A 20,464-nucleotide genomic window follows, 5' to 3' on the forward strand; every position below is an offset into this window, starting at 1 on the left:
CACCACTGCCATCCATCTCCAGAGGCAGCCGTCCCCTCTGTGTTCACAGCTCTGTTGGAAAACACTGCGCCATCTCTCCTTATCGCCCAACAGTCAACTCATCAGTCCGTGGCACACGAGCTCAAACAGGAAGTGTTCTCTCTCCGGTCCAGGAAGTTGACGGTCCTTAAGCAAATACATCAGGCATCCTGCAGAGAAGCAAGGAATGGGATAAAATCAACACAGGGGCGGTGTGATTGCTAAGCCACAGAGGAAAGCTTGTCTGATAACAAATGCCAGAGAGAGGTTGAGCGTTTACAGTGCATTGCACTTTACTAGGCCGCCATTTAGAGGAGAACGCCTTCATTTTAAAGTGTGAGGTTAATGAGCCCAAAATCAAAATCAGCTTGTTCATGGTCCTGTCTCTGAGAAACTCTTCCTCTCGGTAATGGTGGTTCTGAAGCAATAACATGATACATGGTTTAATATATGGTTGTTGACACAGGGTTGAAAAGTTGCATGACCTGATGTCCAAATATATCCAATATTTGTTCACTATGTTGACATCATACTTATGTTATACTTTTGTTCTTGTCATACCTGTGAACTCATTTTCTGTCAACTTGTTTCCTTTTTAATTTCATTTTGCTCCACATCATCATTCTTCTCCTTTTTCCCCCCATCATGCACCTCTTCTACCCAGAATACTCAGCTCGCGCCCGAAGTGTCATCCCCAGCATGACACCTTCTCAGTCTGACCACCATCGTTCTTACTCCTTCTCTGGTTGGTTCTCCTGTCCCGCGTCCTCGCTCGTCCCCGGAGTGCAGTGTTGCAGACCTTTTGCATTGAGTGGTTTCCCATCCCTTTCTCCCTTTCTCACCCTTTCCCTAACACATGCTACCTGGTTAACCTTCTGTTACTCACCTTCAAACTGACAACCTCTTCTTGGCATCTCTGTGTCAGCGCTAGGCGGCATATAAATATCGATTTTTCTTTGTTAATCTCTCAAGGTTAGGGAATTACCTCAACAGCGTAGCATGGAAAAAAAAAAAAAAAGGTTGGATAATGTTAAAGTTTCACAAGGACGAAAAGGAGTGAAGCACAATGGCGTCACTGTCCCCGCGCCGGGGGAGTGCATGTCACAAGATCCGTTTTGCCAAACTTGGGCAGCAGTAACAAGGGCAGAACACAGTGGACCCTTTCAAGACTGCACTTTCTTTACTCCCTTGGTTTTGAACAACTAAAAAAAAGGCAGACAAAGGACACTAAATCCAGGAGAGAGACAGAGTGCAGCCCTAGTTGGAAACATCACTGAGGCCTGAGCTGTCCGCAGGGAGATATCGACCAGGACGCAGACAACATTGTTCTCTTTCGGGCTGCGGCGTAGTTGAGTTCCACCTCCACACCACAGACTTTAATTCCATGTAGGGAAGCAGCAGTATGGCCTTCAGCCGTTAAAGCAACACTGTGACTATTTTTTTACCTCAAAATTACAGCTTCAGAATCATTGTGACGGTACAGTGACTTGTTATATGGAGAATGGAGCCTCTTTCATTCCCACCCGCCCTCCCGAATGCCTGTTCTTGCATTTTGTAACTTCTGTGTTCGGGTACAAAACTGCGGGAAGAGTGTGTTACGCTTTCGGGCACTAGGTCATTTGCTTGATGTCGGCTCCGGTATTTACAGTTTTTTTTTGCCTGGTAAAATTTAAAATGTCCGGTAATAATGCTCATTCAAAAGGCAGTCGCTCCTCCCCGACGGCGTGGATGAGACGGCCCAGTGGTGCGCCCTGGGCACCCGCACCTCGGCTTCCCTCAATCCCATTGCGTCACGGGGGCTTGTTTCACCCTCTGACTCGCGCGTGCGAGCCGATCCGGCAGGCCGAGCACATCTGGTACCTGCACCTGGAGCAGGGGGCCGATCCCCGCACCCTCCGTGGGAGCTGTGGACCGAGTGGTCGCTGAAGCGGCGAGGTCCGTGCAAGGGGCGCTGCAACCTAAATGTACCTTATATCTGCGTTCATAACATAGACCGTTATTGAAACGTGACCGATACGGGCCAAATTTGTCCGGTAAAATAAATCATTGTCGGACACCAGACCGAGTTTTACGACAATGGTGTAAAATACCGAAAGTTACATAGTGCTGCTTTAAGGTGTAGGCCTTGGACTGTAGACGAGTGGATAATATCTGCAGATTACAAGATTTTCACAGCTCCATCCTTTTTTGCTTGTTTGTTCGTCGATGCCGCCCATTTCGAATTAAAGTAGAAACGTTTGTCAGTTGACCCAAACTGACCTAAACCTCAGATAACCTCTATTACTTGCAGGTGTACACAGAGTAGGGCGTTGTTTTCCCTTTCACTCGTAAAAGTAATTTTATCAGCCATCACTTTTGTGTTTTTGGAATGAACATTGTGCTATTTCATGCTATCCCACATAGTATCAGGATTTTAAAAAGATATGAAAGTGAGTTCAGGAAAAAAAAAAACACAAGGATCCAAAAATACGTCAGTCTTGGGAATCTCTCGCCATCCCAGCTGGGAGCCATTAGGCGTTGCCAGGGCGACAGCTCCATGTTTGACAGTGCTCTGCTGTAGAGCAGTGCATCCTGGGTACATCTGGTTTGTGTGTTTCCAGCGCTGTTGCGAGGGTGGGCGGGTGAGGTAAAGGGGGTAGGGTTTACATTTTTTCATTTCTTCTAGCCCACCAGTTCCAAGACTTCCTCCAACAACGCCCCACTAACATCACTCACGTTCAAGGCCCCTGAACATGTGATCGGATTGATTCTTCCTCCCTGGAGAACTGTCAAAAAAAGAAGTTAATGGATGGCATGTGATTGGCACCCATCTTTGATTATTTGTTTTGCCTATTATGCAGTCACAATGTTAAATTTAATTGAAAGTTTACGTGGAATGCGTTCATCCACCATGAATAAACCAATAAAAATGAATCCAAGTGAAAAGACAAACCTCCACACTGCCGTGAATGGGAGCCTGCACTGGACGTTGTTTGCTTAACCACCCGCGCCTCTTAAACTATGCGACTCTGGCAGTAATCCCGAATCCAAACTATTAAGCATCTTCGCATTTTCACAGCTGCAGGCTAGCGCTATTGCTACCTCTACCACATGGCCTGGATTTGGCTCCCTTGGTCCAAAAAAATAAGTGGAGTGAAAAAGGCTGTAAATATTTTTCATGGTTTCCATAACAGTGGGGCTCTCCCACCGGGGCGTGTCTGCCCGGACCGACTGACACAGGCCATCAATCACAAGTTCTCTACACGCAGTGTTGGCCTGCGTTGTTTACATTAATCGCTATGAGGACAATACACTTTCCTCTTTTAAAGGATTTTCCGTCAGTGGTTACGTAAAGAGAGCATAATGTGCCCAGATATAGCACATTGAGGGAGATATATTGTGACTCTCAAGTCCCTAATACGCCTAATGGCCTTGGATCAAGCCCCGCTAGATGATTTTCTTCCACTTCTTCCCAAATTTGTCCGACTCTAAGTAATAAATCCAGCTTCTCCCCGAGAACTGCTATTCTGCAGACGCAAGTATGTGCGAGCATTGCGGACATAACATTTTGGATACGCATCATTTGCCCCAAAGCACACGGCGCAATTTCTTTTTCCTTCTCTTCCCGTCATCACCCATCAGCTAGATTCAAAAACTAAAAGCGGCTTTGGGTGGTATTTAAGAAACACCTTTGGCCGATCCCTTCCGTATTTATTTTATTTTTTTGAGCTCAAGAGACCATTTTCTCAGCCTGAGAGCGTTTTGTCCAGTTGTATGTATCAGACTTTCTCTGTCTGCCCCTTTCTCTCCACACAATTCAAAGCGTCCTCATAGTTTATTGCCGTCTCGCTGACGTAGCAGAGAACTTAAACACATTGCCCTCGTGACAAAGGCTTTCATCTTCACGGCACCGCATAAAAACCAAACATACCGTGTCCCTTATGAAGCATTTGAGGTCTCATTGATTGTTTGATCCAACTTAAACACGCCTGCTTTTCTTGACCTGGTTTTGCATAAAATGCCCCCATTTTTATCATCAGCAAACTGACGTCGACAAAAGACGCGAGGGCCACAGCTTTGGGGAAATGCTTTTTCGCACGTCAACACCGCATTGTCGGCGCTTTTGCTTTTAATTGCCCGTGAGCACCCGAATACAAACCCTGCCACTTTGAGAGAATGTGCACATGAGCAGCGTGGGCCCGGCCGGCAAGGTGAGCTGGGAAAAAACGTCAACGCGTGGAGGCTCCTGCTCGGGAGGTGGAGGAGCAAGAGGGTGGTTGGATGGTGAAGGGGGATGGAATCTAACTTAGCATACGTGTCTGTACGCGTCGAGCAGGCGTCCAGTCCCGAGGAACGTCACTGGATGAGCCCTCGGCCCCGCCCCGGCACCGCACCACCAGCGACGGGCAGTTCCACATCGTTCCGGACGGAGGCTCCTTGCCCGAGGGCCCGCTCCGCTCCCCCGTTCGCTGCGTCTCGCCGGAGTTCGTCAATGCCATAGCGATGAACCCCGGGGGACGGCCCAAGGAGGTAAAACAGATTTAAATTTTTAATTTTATTTTTTACTGAAGTGGAAATACATTTAATATAATCACAAACTGTGGAAAAAAAAAAGTCTCCAGACAATATTTTACCCGATTTATGGATTCTTTCACACTCCATACCTATTGCCATTGGATGCATTGATTCATGTATTTCTGCAAACTCGGGTTTTATTTGTAGTATAGGTATTTATGAAATGTGTATGAATGCGCTTGTGTGTGCAACCCTATCCATATCCCACCACCTTCCCCAGAGACACATGCACAGCTACCGGGAGGCTTTCGAAGAGATGGAGGGCGGCCCCATCAGCCCCACGCCCATCGCTGGTGGTGAGGTGTTCCCCCAAACCCCTGCCTTCCCAGTCTCGCCGCAAACCCCTTACTTCAACCTGTGTAAGTTCCCACGCCGGCTGACAGAGGGCGCCGTGGAGCTCAGGCACACTCTATGACAGAATATGAAATGTATTTAATTTTGCAGACGCTGCCAGCTCTGACTTGCATTTCTCAGGACACGGTGTTCCGAATGCACCTAGTGGAATAACTCTTTAGATTAAAAGAGGAACTTTGGTTTTTTAATCCAGTAAATATAAAGTAAGAAATTCTGTTCTTGTGAAATTTCTTGATACTTGTGCTTCGACTTATGATGATTAGTTATGGGTTTCTGGCGACAGGTAAATTTTACATTCAGACATTCTGTATCATTGCATTAGAAGAACTAATGATTACAGTTCGTGATGCTGAAATAACAATTTTTTTTTTTCCTTCGTGAGCAACCCAATTCAATATAGATTTACCGACTCAGATCACCGCATAAACAAGACATATGCAGCAACCGCACATTACTTTCCATAAACTTGATGTCTCCCGCCTAAAAAACACACGTACTGAGCAGCGACTGATTCTACCTTCACTGAGGTCGTAGACGTGCTGCTCTTTGTGCACATTTAGTTGAGATTCGCACAAGTGCGAGTTCTGAACCGGAGTTTGCCCTTCAAAACACCCGACCGGTCACGTCCCCACATCCCCCACATCTGTGATCCCTGAAGCGAACCCCCCCCCCCCCCCCCCCCCCCCCCCCAAAAAAAAACAAAACAACAACCCAATAACGGAGTTGGGTTGGGTTTGAAAATACAGACACAGGCGGTCGCCCAATTTGCATAGAGAACGGTGTGGACAAAATGGAGAGGAAGTTAAAAGATAACAAGCTTTAAAAAAAATAAAATAAAAAAAGACGCAGACCGGGAGACGACTCTCCGAGCAGATAGTGAGTGAGAAGTCACGATCAAAGGCGTGGCGAGAGATTGAACACGTTATCAGTAGTTTATTTTATTTTTTTTCAGAGTGCTCTTCCTTTATCTTCCTGCCGCCGCTCAGAGCACGGTATCCGCGCTAAATTAGGCCATTCTCCTCTACGCACACACACACACACACACATTTTCCCCCTATACGCCTCAACCAGAGTCGTGTGTTACGTAACACAGCAATGGCCAAGTCCGATGACCTCATCCATCCCCCTTGCCTATCTCCCCCCCGGGCACACCCATAAAAGTTGCTCATAAAAATGGCAACCGTATTTTTAACACCCGCCCAGCCGTGTTACAGTCCCCCTTTGCCTAAAAGTGGGAACACTTGCGTACACGTGACACCGAGGGCTGCGCCCTGGACCCTGATAAAACGATCACGTGGGCCTGAGGGATCTTCACTTCGCCCCGATCGCCTCTAATCCCACACCTACGAGCGCGCGGAGCGGTCCTTCCCGTCCCCGAAATTATTCAGTTAATATGTGCACAGCTGCAAGCCCTGCGTGCACGGCGCTGGTGTGCTGGCATGGCCGGGATATGGATCCGTTGTCCATCCGTTGTTAAACGCATTGTTATTTCCATTGCGTAGCAAAGGAGGATTCATATTTTCATCCTTACCTAGAATATATTATACAATAAAAAGCCGACTCGCCATTATAACTAAGGTCACAAATGATGCATCTGAGTCTCTGCCGCTGCTACTTGACTCCACCAAATTTAAACGGCAATAAAGCGCAGCGCGACGTCTCTCCAGGGGTTTGAGCGGAGGGCGTGCCCAGCGCAGCGTGGAGGCCGGCGCTGCTGGGGTTCTTGTGTGAACGAGGAGACGATGTGGGATTAGTCTGTTCACCTCACAGCACCCACACACACACACGCACGCACACACACACACACACACACACACAATGCAAGGCGTCTCTTAAATGTAGCAGATTCACGCTGCACACACAAAGAATTGATTTGGATTCTTTGGTAAGTGGAGGATGCACGTCACTATATCTTTACCCAGAGTTCCACCGTCCCGCAGTGTCAGCCGTGTTCACCCTGCCTCCCTTGTCATCCTGCCTTGTTGCCTAGCGACTGTTGAGTGACCCTTTGCCATTACGTGTCACCCCCCCCCCCCCCCCCGCAAAGCGCTTTGGACCGTGGCGGCCGCACGAGAGCAGCACCGGCGACATGGAAGCCAGAGACCCCTTCCGCTCTTTCTCCAAAGGGTTTTTTTTTTTTTTTTGGGGGGGGGTCCGGCGTCGCCTTCCTGAACTGACTGACGTGAACGCGACGCGGAGACGCGGGCGCGGTGCAGGAGCATGCGGCCGTTGGCTGGCGTGTGCTGCCGGCGGCTGCTCTCTGTGTGGCTGCTCGTCATCTGTTTTTGGTTTCCCCTCCGCTGCTGTTTTTCACTGCGCGCTACATCCTTCCTGCCGGGCCCACCGGCGGTTTTAATTTTCAGCCATTTACGTCCGGGGCCTTAATAATCGCGGCGGTGTTGTTGTTGTGCCCTGAGAAGACGGGGGTGTTTTTTTTTGTTTTGTTTTTTTTTACGTTGTAAATGCACCATCGACGGTACGATGGTAAGCGCAGCTTGCTCGCCCGTCGAACGGACCAAACTGGCTGGAAATGGAAGGACGTACATGCACATCCGGGATTGAGGCGGTTGTCTGACCTTCATGCGTGAATGGATTTTACCCCCAAACTAAGGTCTCAGTGTTAAAAACATCCACTCGTCGTGTTTTTGCTTTTATTTTGTGCTTGCGTTGCAGAGTCTGGGTCAAAGACTACATTTCGGCCATTTCCTCATTTAAAGTCTGTCATTGTCTTTTTTATGGAATTGAATATCAATAAAGTTGTCACTTTTGGCTCTTCGGCCAGCGGGGACTACTACTCTGTACGGACCCAATAAGAGGAAGGTTATGACTCGACCTTGACATTTACCTTTAAAATGTAAAAGTTCCCCCCTCGGGATTTCTGAGTGGGCTTGACCCAGCTTCGCTCTGGTGTGACTTGTGCTTGACATGTGTCCCGTTCCACAGGAAGGAAAATGTCGCGGGGGGAGGGGGGTGTTCCAGGTTGTGTGCATGCTGTGCCCCCCTCCATCAGAGCATGAGGCATGGGCGTGCCCCCCTCCCCCCCGCCCACACACACTCACCCATCCCTGTTTTGTCACCTGTTGTCCAGCGGTCACTCCCTATTTCATGTGGCCCTGACAGCTCGACGCCTGTTTCTAGCCGAGCTCGGCACATCAAAACCTAGACGTAGAAACGCCGCCGTCCACCGGAAAAAACGAAATGCGATTTTGAATTCCATTTTTAAATTCCGAGTGTGCAGGCGTGTCCCCACGACTGCTTGTCTCTTTAACTTTCCTCCCCCAAAAAACAAACAAACAAACTAAAAATAAGTAAATAAATAAATCCTCTGTCTAGAGCAGGCGGCAGCTGTCAGGAATGCTGAGACGGACGAGGCGTTCTGGTGCTAACAGGGTGGTGCTTTTTTTCTCTCTCTCTAGGTCGCTCCCCTCCTGGTTTGGCCAAGACGCCGCTGTCGGCGCTGGGTCTGAAGCCGCACAACCCGGCGGAGATCCTGCTCCATCAGACCGGCTCAGGTTGGTACCAATCATTCTCTCCTTTTCTTTTTTTTTTTCAAAGGCTTTATTTCAATCACTGACCGCGGGTACAGTAGGAGGCGGTTAATGCCACAGCCGGCTTTGCCCCGCGTGCGGTTTACCCGGTGGTGTCGTATCTCTCTTTTCGGTCAATCTGGAGGAATCCGGCTGAATTCATTTAACATTGTTGTGCCTGCAGCGGGGGGGGGGTCTCAACAACCTCGCTCTACATCGTTCCTGCGCGGTTGGTAGAAATAGATTGGGCAGTTCAAGTGTGTTTTGAGGTGCAGCCGGAAAATCTCGACGTTACTTGAGGTCGTCTATGGAGGTGTGCTCATCGTTTGAGTTCCCTCCTCCATCCTAGAGTCTTTCACCATTACGACACACGCCTTGAGGGTGCTTCAAGCAGACCTTCAGTTAGAAATTTAAATCCCCTCTTAATATATCACCGTGCGTGCTTTGACCCCCCACACACTGTCATCACACACACACACACACGCACACACACACACACACACACACACACACACACACACACACACACACACACACACACACACACACCCTTGTTTATTATACACTGAGCTCATGTAAATGGAGAAAAAAATGTCATCATGTGTGGTTTCGCTGGACGGAGAGGGTTCCATGCAGGTTTAATATATGACCCAGCTCCGTGGCTGGGTATCGCCTTACTCTCGGTTTTTGTTCAGCTAATACTGACGTGAGGAGAAACTATTTTGATTAGGCTCTTATTTTACCCAGTGGCCTAGTTGGGGGCTGCTGATACAGCATACATGATATACGTACGCCGAACTCTATCATCTGGAGACCGGACGTTGTGTGACTGAGGTCCTGTCCACGGGTTTATAGACTTTTTTGAAAACGTTGTATTTTCTCTGCCTTTCTGGCCTTCCGTCGGCACTGGAACTGGAAACAAAGCTTTTGGAAAAAGGCCTTCCAGGGTGGAGGTCTTTCAAGGCGTTTGGACCTCGACGTGCGTCGGGAACCTACGAGCGCCGGCCGACGCGCGTTGCGTTGGTCTCCGTGTCCCCATTAAAAGTTGAAAAGTCTCTCCAACTTTATGAATGGGGCCCATACAGTGTTGTGTATGAGTATCCAGAAGAAGCTCAGTACGCCGCATGCTCCTCTATGGTGTGTGCCATCGTTACTTACTATCGCCCCCTCCTGGCCGGGCTCGCTTATGTGAGCCTTTCAAATCCTTTTTGTGTCCCTGTGTTGTCCGTACGTGTGGAGGAGGCTGCGGCGACTCGGAACGACACGTCTCGGAGCTTGTTTCTCTGCAAAGGCATCGGAATGAAATGGTTAAAAAAAAAAAAGGAATGGGCTCTCAGGAATCAGGGTTCAAAATGAGAGAACAAACAAACCTCGCTGACCGACCTGCATCATATAAACACCTGGAGGAACGCACGTCCTCCCTTCTCTGGGTAGTCTATCCAACTCCCCCCCATGTAAACAATCTGCTTTTCAAACTTTTTTCCTAATGTTATTATTTTTATTTTTTATTTTTTTTCCTGAATTTCGTCCAATGAGGCTCCTCAGATGATGAGGGAAGTGAGGGGGAGGAAGGTAAGGGCGCTGCTAGAGTGCCACAGATCATCAAACCCAAATTCAAGCCAAGCGGTTCATACCATCTCCACCATTGCTCCATGTCTCCATGTTTGCTCCATGTCTCCGCCCCGCGCCGTCCAGCGCGCCGCCAAATAATGCCCCTACGCCGCTGAAGACGAGCGCGAACACGATAACGCGACCGGTGGGGTTTTCGGATGTCATGATAGGAGCCAAGAAGGTCTGGCGATCGGACGGCTTTGCTGACGCCACGTGCCGCCATCTTTAGCCATTCGGCTTTTTCCACTTAAGCTGAAGGAGCGCTCTGTCTCCTCTGTAAAAATAAATACCCTCTCTTGATTCAGTACCTCAGTTTGAATCGAGTTTCCCTAGTTTTTTGAAGCTACGCTCTCGTTCGGCGGTTGTGTAAACACCACGGAGGGCTCAGAGCAGGTGCCAGAAAACAGATGGATTCTGTTAGGAGGAGCCCTTGAGGAGATCACTAAGCTGAAAAAGCTGTCTTAGAAGGAAGCATTAGAGGTGATGCCGGCAAAGCAACTGGACTCAGTTAGGTGTGTAGGGTGCTGCTCGTACATTGGACCATAGAGTCAGCTGTTTAAAATGTCCTCTTAAGACCCCGGTGGCTTTTCTAATGGCCACCGGGATTTGATCACTTTGCCATCCACTTTTTACATTTTCCACGATTCTGAGTTCTCCGTCATCATTGCTAATGAATTTGTTTTTGGAATGCAATACATCACCTTCTTAATTGATGTGTCACTTTGTATGATGATTCATCCACTGAGATCATTTTAACATCAAAAACCTATTATGTGTGACCCACGCCCACAAAAGAAGCTGATCTGTGCCGCATGGACGCCGCCTCAGTAACCCCAGTGTCCGTTCTCTTCTCTATCCCCGCGCAGCCCCCAGAAGTTACGTGGAGTCCGTGGCCAGGTCGGCGGCGGCAGGTGGAGAGCCTGCCACGCAGCCTCAGGGTCTCGGCCCACCAGGAAACACTCTGGGCGGGCAGAGGAGCCCCAGCCCGTTGTCCTCCCACGCTCTGAACGCTCCACTGTCCAGCAGCAGCCCCATTCAGAGCTCACAGGGGTCAGTCAAGTGCACAAAGCCTGTTTCTGTGTCCTCATCACGCAAGCCCAAATGTTAGGAGTCAGAATGTGTCGCTTGGCCGATGTTTTACTAACTTCTGATATGTAAACACTTAAATTTTCAATATTTGTTTCTTCTTTTTCCCCCACAATTATTCCCTCAGTGACCACCCCTTGATAGAAAGCAGCAGCACTCTGTCCCAACCCACTACTGATTCTGGCTTCCACTCCCAGCCCATGGAGGGTGTCTATCCCACCCCTACGCCCTCGTACCAAGCCACAGCTACCCCTGCGTCTTCCTACCTGGACTCCAGCTCCCCGACCTCCTACCTTGGCACCACCACGCCGACTCTCTCCTACCTTGGACCTAGCAACATCCACGGGAGCTACATGTCGTCGGATGCCAGCCCGCCCACCCCAGAACTTCCACAGACCATGCTGGGGCACGCAGGCCCCCACGCACTGTACCGCACTGCTCTTCCAGGCTCCGCCCACAGCCCCGTCCTCCAGCAGCGCACAGCGCTGCCGGCTAACGGCTTTGAGGTGGGAATCCAGGGTCACAGCAGCAGTCCCGTCCTGGGCCGGCGTCTCTCCCAGGGGGTGCAGAGCAGCCCCGTGCTGAGCAGGCAGACGTCGCTGAGTCAAGGGTCTCAGAGGAGCCCGGTCCTCAGCAGGCAGCCTTCGCTGGGCCAGACCTTACAGGGCAGCCCGGTCCTCAGCCGGCATCCGTCTGTCACCAACCAGGGCAGTCCGGTTCTGCCTCATCACCCGTCCGTATTGCAGGTCTCCCAGAGGAGCCCGAGCCTGGACCGGCACCCCATGCACAGCGGCTACACCACCCCGGACGAGAGGCACGGCAACCTGTCGCGGCAGAGCAGCTCATCAGGCTACCAGGGACCCCCCACGCCGTCCTTCCCCGTGTCCCCAGCGGGGTACCTGGACGGGGGCACGGCGATGGGTCTCGGGTTTCGGCAGGGCAGCCCTGCCCCTGGCGTTCAGCCGCAGCTTCCTGAAAAGAGACGCATGTCGAGCGGCGAGAGGCCGAACGGAGCTCCGTCCTACGGGACGCTGAATGGCAAGATGTCGTCTCCCCAGACGAGTGCCGGAGGCAACCAGAACTACTTCCACACCCTGCCCGACTTCTCCAAGTTCAACATGCCTGGTAGGAACTTATGCGCACTTAAACATACATAATAATCATAATAATTAAGACGTTGTTTGTCTGAATATAATGACCAAAACAAACCAAAGTGAATTCAGTCAAAGTCAGCACTTCTATATATTTTCTTAGTCTGTTCTGAAAAAAGGCCTGGCGTCACTTTGAGCCGTTTAGAGCCTGTTATGGAATGGTATTCGGTCAGTCACTCTCCTTTGATCAGCCGGCTGCAGATGCTCTCTGTATGATGGCGGTGGTGTGGCTATAAGCCTAATATATTGGCAGCCACCTCAGTCTTTTATGTGCTTTCAGCTCCCCCTCTGAGCAAAGCACAGTGGATTATGTGGTAGCAGGCAGACACAGACAGCAGCTTCAACTCAATCACCGTTTTGCTGTTGTTCTGGGACGCCTGTACCCTGTGTCTGGTGTTTTGTACATTTTCCCAAGTGCCAGTCCTACGTGCCCATTTTCTAGTCACCAGAAAAATGAAACTCATTAATCATTTAGTAACGTACTCCTGGTTATTGGCTGTTCAAATCGAGTCGCTTTCTTTCGAAGCTGACATGGGCAGTGGCGGTGGGTTGTCTGTGGATGCTGGCTCAAGAATATTTCCAAAACAAAGATTTTCTGTGAGGCTAAAATGAATTTCTCGTGCATTATAGATGGGAGTCCTGAGACCAGGCTCAACGCCAAGTTTGTGCAAGACACGTCTAAGTTCTGGTACAAGCCGGACATCTCCCGGGAGCAAGGTAAGGAGAAATGCACTAGAGCGTGGCTGAGTGTAAGAGCGCTTTATCATCAACATAATGTTGGCAATAAGCAGAGCTTATGTAAAGTCATTGAAACAAGTTGTTTTGTCTTCATTATGACCTGTTAACTTGAGAATGTGGTCATCCTGCTTGGAACCGGACTGCATGACATTACGTATTCTGGACACATAGTTCCTGAATGTTAGAATCCGCCCTGTTTTGGAGCGACTTTGTACTTGTGGATAATATCATTGTGTGCGGACTCCCTCATGTTAGGGCTCCTTGATATATTGATGCATGCACATAGTAAAATTATCCACAATGCAATGGCTTCTCAATAAATATGTATAGATACCAACACACACACACACACACACACACACACACACACACACACACACACACACACACACACACACACACACACACACACACACACACACACACACACACACACACACATCCTATGCTCTACTTATCTATCTGGTCGTCAGGGCTGTGGCTGTAAGCTCTTAACATCTGCTTTTGTTAATTTCATGACCCGTATTGGATTAGCTCATCTTAAACATAAGCACATGCTAAATTGTAATGTCATCACACACACACATACACAGTCACACAAACAGCCACACACACACACACGCGCGCGCGCATACGGTGCACATGATGTACATAGCCCCGTGCACACCCAGAGGGAAACCCACACCAGATGTAGAGTCAGGGAACATCTGCATGTGATGCTCATCTCATCCATCTTCCGTCCTTAGTGTCACATGTGGACCGGCTCAGACATTAAACTGGATCAGAGTCATGAATCCCAAGCTCTCAGCTGCAACAACGAGCGTCTGGACGGCTGTCATGTTGACATTTGTTACTTGTGCTATAGAGATATATCACGGGAGCGGGTTAGTTTAAAACGACAGAGCGGGGGGTTGCACCCCCAAAACGAGTCAGACGTCCCTTTGCTGCAGTTTTCCCTAATGAGTGGAATAAAAAACATTATTTGACCCCGTTTCTACTCTAGATAAGATGTTATTGTGACTTTAGTGTTATGTATTAGTTTGACCCCAACTGCTGTATAATATGATCTATTTAACTTTGGTTCCACCAAGGAGAAGATTGAAAAGCCAAAACGGTATTTCCTCTTTGTTTTTCTGGGAATAAACCCAATCAAGGAAATGTGTGTCATCCAGCTTTGACAGCAAGAAAAACCTCATCCCCAAACATTTTATTTAATCTCACCTCATTGACAAAGTTCTATCTCGTCTGGTCTGGTCTCGCTTTTGCAGCCATCGGCCTGCTGAAAGAGCGGGAGCCCGGCGCTTTTGTGATTCGGGACAGCCACTCGTTCAGAGGGGCGTACGGCCTGGCCATGAAGGTGGCGTCCCCACCGCCCTCGGTGCAGCAGACCAAGAAAGGTAAGAGGAGGTCGTGGAGTAGTAATAGTTACGAGTAGTAGAGTAGTAGTAGGAAGCAGGAAGGGTAGGGAGAAAGATGGATGGATGGATGGATAAATGGATAAAAATGGACAAGAAATGTCCCAACAGCTCACATCAAAATACAATAGACAGTAATAAGAATAAACAATATAACAAGATATAGAAATATAAAGATGAAAAAAATATAATAATGATATAAAATATCTGGGGAAACAAAGTGAAATATACAGTGAACCTCACAGTTAACTGTGCACAATTTAAATAGCAGGATCATGGATGAATGGATGTTTCCATTATCCAATGCATAATGGAAAATGTAGGTAATATAAACCTGAAAATGTAACTTTTGCACAATGAAATGAAAAATATTATGGGATAATGGAAAACACACTCTCAATTTGTCCTTCAAATCAAAATTTTAGGTTAGCGCAGAGGAATTTGCATCCAGAGGCCAAGTCTGCCGAGTCCCCAATCTGCAGACAATTTTTTTACAAGCTCATTATTAAGTCGAGGCTGAAGTAACCTTGAACGAAGTATCAATGATAAGACTCAACTGTTACCATCGGACTCTCCAAAGAAAGCGTTTCCATATTTATTTGTTGCTTCCTTTGTATATAAAAAGGGATCCGGGGCCTTCTCATTTCGCCGCGTGGGTGCTGTTCCTGAAGTCCGTACAAGCGGTCGCTTGGCAGTGAACCCTGACAGCCAATGTTATGTTTACACGTTGGCTATTATGCACGGCGATATCTGGGACGGTTTTCCATCTCGTTTTCTCTGTTCAACCGGATATCAAAGCTTTATGCAAATCCAGGGAGGGGGGAACATGGGTGTTTCATGTCTTAATACCAAACATATGAGGCGTCCATGTGCTCAGCGGCTGCTTCCCTTCCACCTCGACTCATTGTCCTGGGCCATTGTTTCCGCCCTCCCTCCCTCTCCCTCTCGCTCTCTGCTATGATGCGTGTTGTCTGGTAGCGGGTGACATCACCAACGAGCTGGTGCGGCATTTCCTGATTGAGAGCAGTCCCAAAGGAGTGAAGCTGAAGGGCTGCCCCAACGAGCCTTACTTTGGTTAGTTTCGGCTTTCAACGCACGCACACACACACACACACACACACACACACACACACACACACACACAGAAATTATGTTTAATTAATTATTTCAGAGTATTTTATACAGTTCTTAATTTTTCTGTCAAATCCGTCATTTCCATTGCCATCATTATTTATGTATTTACAGTATATTATTATTTTGAACCCCTGCCGTCCTGTGATGACCGCTAGGGGGCGGCAGGCGTCCGTTTGCCATAGACTTTGAAATGAAAGCCCTGGTTTCCCCTAGTTCCCACGCACATGATACAGAGCTGGGGGACGATAGCACATCTATGAGACCGGTGCGAGGAGTTTAGGTAAAGAGGAACGTCTGAGACGCATGCGCGCCGGTTTTCTGACTTGTTTTCCGTCCGTCTGCCTGTCTGCCTGTTAGGCTGCCTGTCTGCCCTGGTGTACCAGCACGCCATCACTCCGCTGGCGCTGCCCTGCAAGCTGCTGATCCCCACCACAGGTCAGTGGCGCTCTGATGGAACCGACAGGAAACAATCACAGTGTAGAGCACGAAGATAGACGAAAAAATTCCTATTGTTATTTTTTTTTTTTTCACTTTTCAGAAATTGTTTTAGGAGGCAAAGCTCGATGTCTTTTTTGACTTTTTTTTGGTCAACTACGTTTCTAGGAAAATATTGTGGTATTGCACGCTTGGGCAGAAGTGGTCGCTATACTGACGTACAATAAAATATGACGTCAGAGTCTGGTCAATGCAGCACAGTAAAATAAAAAAGGAACCGCCCCCCCCCTCTCCTCTCTCCTGCTGATGCAGATCTCCATGAGGAGGCGCCGCAGGTTGCCACGGCAACAAACGCACTGGCCGATCGCCTGAAGCAGGGAGCAGGTAAAGGAAAAAAGCAGCACGGCTTCATTTCTGTTCCGTTGAAGGAGGGAAAGCGCTCGTCACGTGTTTTTTTTCTCGATGCCGGATGTCGGATTAGGATCGTATTTGGTGACGGCGGAACGTAACGACACAAGGCCGAAAAAACCTTCGGTCCTGTGAGAACCTGGGCGAAATGAAACCCAGTCGGGCGGATGACCGGGTCCGTCTCATCTGCAAGGACACTTCCTCGGAAGGCAGCTTTTCCGGAACACCGGGCCACTCGGGGGAAGCGCCTCATTAAAGCGGGAAGCGCAGGATCCGTCTTAATTAGGCTCCGCGATTTCGGGCAAAGTTTCGGGAGGGAAACGTCAGCTGCTTGGTCGGGGCGGCGGCGGCTTTCCTCGGTCAGGACCGCGGGGCGCAAGAGGAGGAAAAAACTTGAAAAACAATCCTCAAGCCTCAAGCCGACGTACGGGTCGCCGAATAAAAAAAAAATCCACGCTTAAAGCTTTGGCGCGATCGTTGTGACCGCGGCGACCAGAGTCGCGGTTTCCTTGCAGCAAGACGACCTCGATGTACATTGTAAACACCGTGATAAATAAGACCGTTCCGTTTCATTCATCTCCATATTATCCCTCTATTGTCACTCCAGTGCAGAGGGCCCCTGACGATTCCCATGGTAAACCCTGCGCACTTTAATCTGGAATCCTCCTGGAATGTTTGCATCCCTCGACCCCAGGCTCGCTGTGTGTATGTGCGTGTATGTGTGTGTGTGTGTGTGTGTGTGTGTGCGTGTGCGTCGGCGTGTCTACGTCGGAGCAATTTCCTTTTTGTTATTCTCTTAACATTACTTACAGAATTTTTGTCTAATAAATGGGAGAACGTTGTTGGCATTTAATGAATTGTCCTGTTTGAGCCTCGTTATTCTACAAAGCATGAGGATGCTTTTTCTTTCCCCCCCCCCCTGCATGAATTGGCTGTCTGCCAACTCGCAACCTGCGACCCGCGTACGACTACGTTCTTAATAACATTAACAGTTTGAGCGCCTGAGAATGTGCCGTTTCCCGTTAGAATGTCTGAAACGCCCTCCTCGCAGCGAAGAGCGAACAACAATTATTATTCTTTTTTTTTTTTTTTCCCAGCATGCAACGTGCTCTACATCAACTCGGTGGAGATGGAGTCCCTCACGGGCCCTCAAGCCGTCGCCAAGGCGATCTCCGAGACACTGGCCGCCGCCGCCGCGCCCACCGCCACCGTCGTGCACTTCAAGGTGTCGGCGCAGGGCATCACGCTGACCGACAACCAGAGAAAGTACGTCCGAACGCGGCGCGCCGAGAAACCACACCCTGAAATCAAACCCGGGGGGATGGCGCCGCCTATAGGTTCAACCAGAAATGCAGTATCTGAATGAAAATAAATATTGAATTAGTACCATGTGACTCCGCATACCGACCTGGTACTTGGTGACGATTGGAGCCAAATAGATAGAACAGTTGTAGTAGCTGGGGTCGGCCTGCAGATGGTGCTGTCCCCATGGTTTGATTTCAGAGTTGGGTTACTTTGGTTTGCCAGGTTTCTAAAGTGGAAAAAAATCATATGATCCGTTTCGGCTGCTACAGCACCATCGATCATCTTTTTAATTCATGTATTTCTCATCTGATTATTTTATGAATGTTTTGTCGTTCGGTGTCTCATGAAGCCGCAAGGTACTGATAGGCGTCGCCCTTTGTTTCCCGCCCCCCCGCAGGGTTTTCTTCAGGCGCCACTACCCGAACAACACCGTCACATTCTGTGACATTGACCCCCAGGACAGGAAGTGAGTTGAGCGGCGTCCGCGCTTTCCGCTTCAGCCTCGCAAAACGGCTGCAAGTTTCGTTCTCCATATCTGTTTGAAATCTCCGAAAATCACCAGTTTTAAGCACCACTCAGTTTCATTTTAAATGCCTGATGTAACTTTCACTATTCACCGTGTCTTTGCAGGTGGAACAAACCCGAAGGTGGCACAGCCAAGTAAGTATATGTGTGGTGTGCAGTACATAATTATATATGAAGTCACTCAATTCAGTATTGAAGTTTGGAGTTGATGGGATGGAGCAGGGGGGCACCACAGCTCCTTTGTCTTTTCCTTTTTCACTCCTGTTTTGCATGGAATGCACACTCCCTCCTGTAGGAGACCGAGAGGCGGTGTTTTTCTCCCCTCTGAGCACCTCCGCCACAGCACGTTGGCTTTAATTGGACCCGTCCAGTTATTTATGCCACATGTTCGAGAGAACCTGCCTTGGGATTTCAACCAGCAACCTCCTGCTCTCCAGCCCCGTTCTCTCGTCTATACTGTGTATACAGTATATAAGACGGCGGTTTCCACGCTGCTGTGTGATGTTTAATAAGGGGCTGGTTGTAGTAAAAGAATGGACGGATGGATGACCGGGCACAGGATGAAAGCCTGGCAACACGCTGCGTTACTGGCAGGATCGCGTTACGATTCCCGGTAATCTGGCTTCTGCGTTTTCGTAGCTACCAAAAAAATAAAAAATAATAATAAAGATGTGGATTTACTTCTTGGCGAGCTGGGATCATAAATCCACAGCTGTCGTATGTTTCCAACTGCGCCGCGACTGCGAGGAAAGTCGATAAAGTCGACTCGAATGAAGCGGTTTGCAGATCTGGGTTTTTAATACGATTATTTCCAAAATTATTCCCAGTGGAGTCATACATCCAGGAAGGAGGTTGTTACTAACGCCTGCGCTGCGCCCGTTTGCATACGTTGGATTTTTTTGTACTTTTGTGATGAGCATGCACGCGTTCACGACGCCGCACGTTATGAAACTGAAAAATTCATTTGTAGAAATAAATCTCTCTGATGCCTCTCCGTCAGAAACGTCTCGACTGTTGTTGTGAAAGGGACGTCAAAATATGAATTCGCAAAATGCCAGTTTGAGGTTATTCAACAGGATTAGTTTTTATGGACCTACTGACTCAAACACGCTTCACACCCAACGCGCAGTCGCCTCCGAGGGTGAGGTCACCCCCCTCTGGTGGTCGTCGGAGGACCTGCGTCTGGGTTTCGCGTCACGAAAATACATCAGGGGAAACGGGAGGGATTGTTTTGTTTTTTCCCGGAACGACAGCGAGTACTTCGCTCAGCCCTCCATAGGAATGAACGGACTTCCTGTTGGTTCCGTTGACGTACACGGTGTGAAGCGGGCCCCGGGCCAGAGCGCGCATCCGTCCCGGTCCTGACGCCCTTGCAGATAACAATGATACGAAAAAAAAAACAAACAAACAAAAAAAACCCGAACCTCCGTCTCCGTCCTCGCAGGTTCTTCGGCTTCGTGGCTCGGAAGCAGGGGAGCACCACGGACAACGTGAGCCACCTCTTCGCCGAGATGGACCCCGAGCAGCCGGCCAGCGCCATCGTCAACTTCGTCTCCAGGATGATCGCGTCACAGAAGCGATGAGGAGGAGGGCGGATTGTCCCGAAACAGCGAGGCGATTTAAAAAAGATAAAAATAAAAATTTTATTTAATTTTCTTTTCTCTCCCTTTTGGTTGTTTTTTCTTTCTTTTTAAAACACGGACACTTTTTATTTCGGACGATCAGTGTTGATTTTTAATGCGTCACCTTATTTTTCTCCTGCTATTTTTTCTTTTACATACATATATGTATATGTACTTTAAAGCGAGTTTGTGTGTGTGTGTGTGTGTGTGTGTGTGTGTGTGTGTGTGTGTGTGTGTGTGTGTGTGTGTGTGTGTGTGTGGTATGTGTTTTTCTGATTTCCTGTGTGTGCGACGCGCATGCACATGCTTTTCTTCTTGAACGGATTCCAGAATGGACAAGAGGAAGTGCAGAGTGGGGCGTGGCTGAGTGAGACAAAGGGATGGAGGGGGAGGGCGAGGGGGAGGGGACAGGGTGTGTGTATGTGTGTGGGTGTGTGTGTTGGGGGGGGGGGGGGAGCATTCTGTTCTCCCAAAATGTTTTGTGGCGACTGTTGTATCTTATTTAGTTTTGTTTTTTTTTTGTTTTTTTTTAAGAATTAAGTCAAGTTGCGTGATGTGTTGTGATGTGAGGGTGGATTGTG

The 20,464-nt window shown here is 48.9% G+C and overlaps 1 protein-coding gene across 4 annotated transcripts in view; it reads left to right on the forward strand.

Annotated features, from left to right (window-relative positions):
* tns1b (tensin 1b) overlaps positions 1-20,245 on the forward strand; it is a 115,697-nt gene extending 95,452 nt beyond the window's left edge. For 2 of the 4 annotated variants that reach the window (XM_080019246.1, XM_080019244.1), the window contains 15 exons: positions 4,334-4,527; positions 4,793-4,931; positions 8,343-8,438; positions 10,931-11,114; positions 11,278-12,275; positions 12,932-13,018; positions 14,308-14,436; positions 15,433-15,528; positions 15,946-16,023; positions 16,336-16,407; positions 17,039-17,065; positions 17,529-17,697; positions 18,134-18,202; positions 18,367-18,396; positions 19,706-20,245. In XM_080019246.1, the coding sequence (XP_079875372.1) occupies positions 4,334-4,527; positions 4,793-4,931; positions 8,343-8,438; positions 10,931-11,114; positions 11,278-12,275; positions 12,932-13,018; positions 14,308-14,436; positions 15,433-15,528; positions 15,946-16,023; positions 16,336-16,407; positions 17,039-17,065; positions 17,529-17,697; positions 18,134-18,202; positions 18,367-18,396; positions 19,706-19,844 (2,507 nt within the window). In that variant the 3' untranslated portion in view covers positions 19,845-20,245. The remainder of the gene's footprint in view (positions 1-4,333; positions 4,528-4,792; positions 4,932-8,342; positions 8,439-10,930; positions 11,115-11,277; positions 12,276-12,931; positions 13,019-14,307; positions 14,437-15,432; positions 15,529-15,945; positions 16,024-16,335; positions 16,408-17,038; positions 17,066-17,528; positions 17,698-18,133; positions 18,203-18,366; positions 18,397-19,705) is intronic. The other 2 variants (XM_080019247.1, XM_080019245.1) reach the window with 1 other exon arrangement.
* The last annotated feature ends 219 nt before the right edge of the window (positions 20,246-20,464 follow it).

This window comes from Zeus faber (genome assembly GCF_960531495.2).
Source record: "Zeus faber genome assembly, chromosome: 18".
NCBI lineage: Eukaryota > Metazoa > Chordata > Actinopteri > Zeiformes > Zeidae > Zeus > Zeus faber.